Source organism: Eurypyga helias, unplaced genomic scaffold (genome assembly GCF_000690775.1).
Source record: "Eurypyga helias isolate BGI_N326 unplaced genomic scaffold, ASM69077v1 scaffold11847, whole genome shotgun sequence".
NCBI classification, from domain to species: domain Eukaryota; kingdom Metazoa; phylum Chordata; class Aves; order Eurypygiformes; family Eurypygidae; genus Eurypyga; species Eurypyga helias.
In genome coordinates, this window is record NW_010261172.1 from 23,178 (window position 1) to 25,980 (window position 2,803).

At 55.1% G+C, this 2,803-nt stretch overlaps 1 protein-coding gene across 1 annotated transcript in view; it reads right to left on the minus strand.

Annotated features, from left to right (window-relative positions):
- The window catches only part of IGFBP7 (insulin-like growth factor binding protein 7), a gene marked incomplete at its 5' end in the record, with an annotated part of 4,535 nt that extends 3,394 nt beyond the window's left edge, over positions 1 to 1,141 (minus strand). The window contains one exon of the mRNA XM_010155273.1: positions 1,032 to 1,141. Coding sequence (XP_010153575.1) covers positions 1,032 to 1,141 — 110 coding nt within the window. The remainder of the gene's footprint in view (positions 1 to 1,031) is intronic.
- Between the last annotated feature and the right edge of the window lie 1,662 nt (positions 1,142 to 2,803).

The following is a 2,803-nucleotide window of genomic DNA, read 5'->3' on the forward strand; positions in this document are numbered from 1 at the left end:
TGGCTTGGTACTGGGGGGACAGCAGGAGCTGACTGCCCGTGTGTGAAGAGGCTCCCCCGCAACTTCCCCGATGGTCACATTTTGTAGTGTGGCAGTAGCGGGAGCGTCGAGTGTCTGCCTGGTGTTCCTGGGATGGGGTCTCCCTGCGTGACCTAGCTTCTTCCAAACAGGCCAGGGACAGCCCTGGAGGTTTCTGCTGCAGCGAACCAGGAAGTCCCTCCAGGTGGGCACAGCATTGATGAGCGCAGCAGTGCAGTCATCCCTCAGTGCCCAGAGCATAGGACGGGGTGAGTGGTGCTCAGCTCTCGTTATCCCAGGTCAAGCGGTCTCTCGGCCATGAGGAAGAGGCACAAAAAGCAGAGCAGCACTGACAGTGTAAACACACGGCATCTGCTTGTAAAGCTGCCTGGGTCAACATGCCTACGCTGCGTGCTCACCCGACAGCCTGCTCTGGGACCCCTATCAACAGAATCTGCTGTCTCAGTACACAGAATCTCTGGGCCAATCTAGTTTTTTTCTTAGTTTCAACTTAAAATTAAGACCCCTCCCAAGCATCCACAAACCTTCGGCATCTGAAGAGGCTACGGGGGGCCATGCAGTGGCTCTCTGTCCCACAGCTGGGGTCCCTCAGCTCGAGACTGGGCCCTGCCCTAAGCCAGGTGTTAGCAGTACTCTGCCCGCATCGGCGCGCTGCCGGCTAAGGGAGATAACTGCCCTGTGCGCTTCCTGTGCCTGCCATGGGCCAGCCGTGTCCAGCCACCTCACAGTCACGGCTGCCGGCCGGGTGACAGCAGGTCAAGGGACATTCCCTGCGTGCTCCGAATACCAGGCGCTACCACGGAAACAAGTCCTGTTCCGCCTCAGGATCAACAAGAGTTTAGAAAAAGATTAAGCAAAGCCAGATGTTTGGGGGTGGACAGAGCTGCGCGGATGGGAGAGCTCAGCAGAGACTTCGAAGGAGGGATCTGCTACGGCCAGTTTCTGCTGCATCAAGGTTGCTGTGCTCCGAGAGCTCCCAGCAGGGCCCTTACCTTGTTCCAGATGAGGACAGGGGTTGGGATGCCCATGACTTCACAGCTCAGGTAGATCTGTGCTCCCGTCACATTCCAGATGTCCTTAGGAGGGGTCACGATGGAGGGTCCTGCAAAAAGAAAGGAAAGCAGGTGACTGCACGCCCGTCTCTGCACTAGACTTTTATGTGGGGTCAGGCACTGGGATGACAGACACCCCTTCTGACGGGTTTTGAGGATAAGGTGAAGGGGGAGCCCTGTTTGGAGCAAAGTTTGCTGGGCTGATCCCGCACCACAGCACTTCCCGCTCCAAAACTACACACGCATCCAACCTTGAAACCGTTGAGGCCGATGGGCACTTGCGGCAGATGGAAACACGTGCTGAGCAGTTCAGGTGGTCAGTCCACCTACTTGCAAGCCTGAGGTCAGAGGTAGGATAGTGGGTTTATTCTGTTCTCTTAGAGACTGAGCGGGACTTTACAAACTGCTGCCTCTGCTCACCATGCAGCCACCAGTGGACACTCAGCTGCCATGGAGGAGAGGACCCCCCTAGGAGACAAGGTGGGTCCCACTCGCTCTCCCATGCCACGGAGAGCTTGGCCAGCTTTGCAGCATCCTTTTTCCCAGCATGATTTTAATCTGCAGCAAAGCCTGTGGCAGGCAGCTGGCTGCATCTGTGCTGCTTCTGTCTTAGCTGTGTGCAATATTCAGCCAAAGGAGGCTGGCTGGAGGATGGCAGAGCTCTCCTTGGGGGGACCTGGGAAGGGAGCAGGTGAATGCAGAGCTCCGTTTTACCCCAAAGACCTCCAAACCCTGGTTAAACAGGGAGTTGTTTCCAAAGCCAGATGGGAACAGAGCTGTTTTGGAGATGTGGCTGGAGATATTTACCCCTCGGGCTGGGAAACGTTGGAGACATCACACATATCTCAGGAAGGGAAGAATGGCTTTTTCTGTTCAGTTCCCCTTCAGTGGGGCTGTTTTGCAAAATACAGCTATTAATTCCCCACAATAGGAAACGCAGACCAAAGGAGCACATAGTGTTTATTTCCACTTATTCATAGCTTGAAGAACACAGCAGATTTTCCCCTTTTGCTCTGAAGATGCAGACAGTGACAGGAAATTGAAGCTCCCATTGGGCTCCACCAGAAGTAGGCATTTCCTATGCGAACAAGGACTCCAGAGCCAGCCCCACTGAAGCCTCTGCATATGCTGGCTTGCATGCCATATGGCTCATTCCCAGCCCTATAAAAGAGTGACAGATTTGGGTCCTGATGCTCCTTCTGGGGTCCTAACGCTCACTGACCTCAGCCCTGCACATGCACTCTGCCCTGCAGCCCTCTTGCAGGCAGTGGGGAGCAGGTTTCAGGTGCATTCCACTGCACCAGCATCTTCCAGCAGAAAGCTGGCAACTTTTTTCCTCCTCAGGGTCTGAGAGCAGATCCATACTGGTATCACCAGCCAGAGAACATCAGCCATCCCTCTGTCTTAGCCCAAAGGATGACAAGGTGGGTCCCCGCTCCTGAGCCGCTGGTGTGATCCCAGAGAAGTGTTTGCCCTTCTCTTCTGAGAGTTCCCTGTGCAGGAATGACTGTACACGGCCTGCTGATGGGAAGCTGCTAAGAGACCAGGGGTGTCCAAACTCCCTCGCAGAGCTATCCCAGTCCTCAATTTTACCGGATGGTAGCTGCACAGAAGCAGGGAAGCTTTATGCACAGCCCCAGGCAATGGCTAAAACCACACCTGATGATCAGTGTGGGCTGGATTCCTGGCACATCTCACAACCCAGGCGCTCC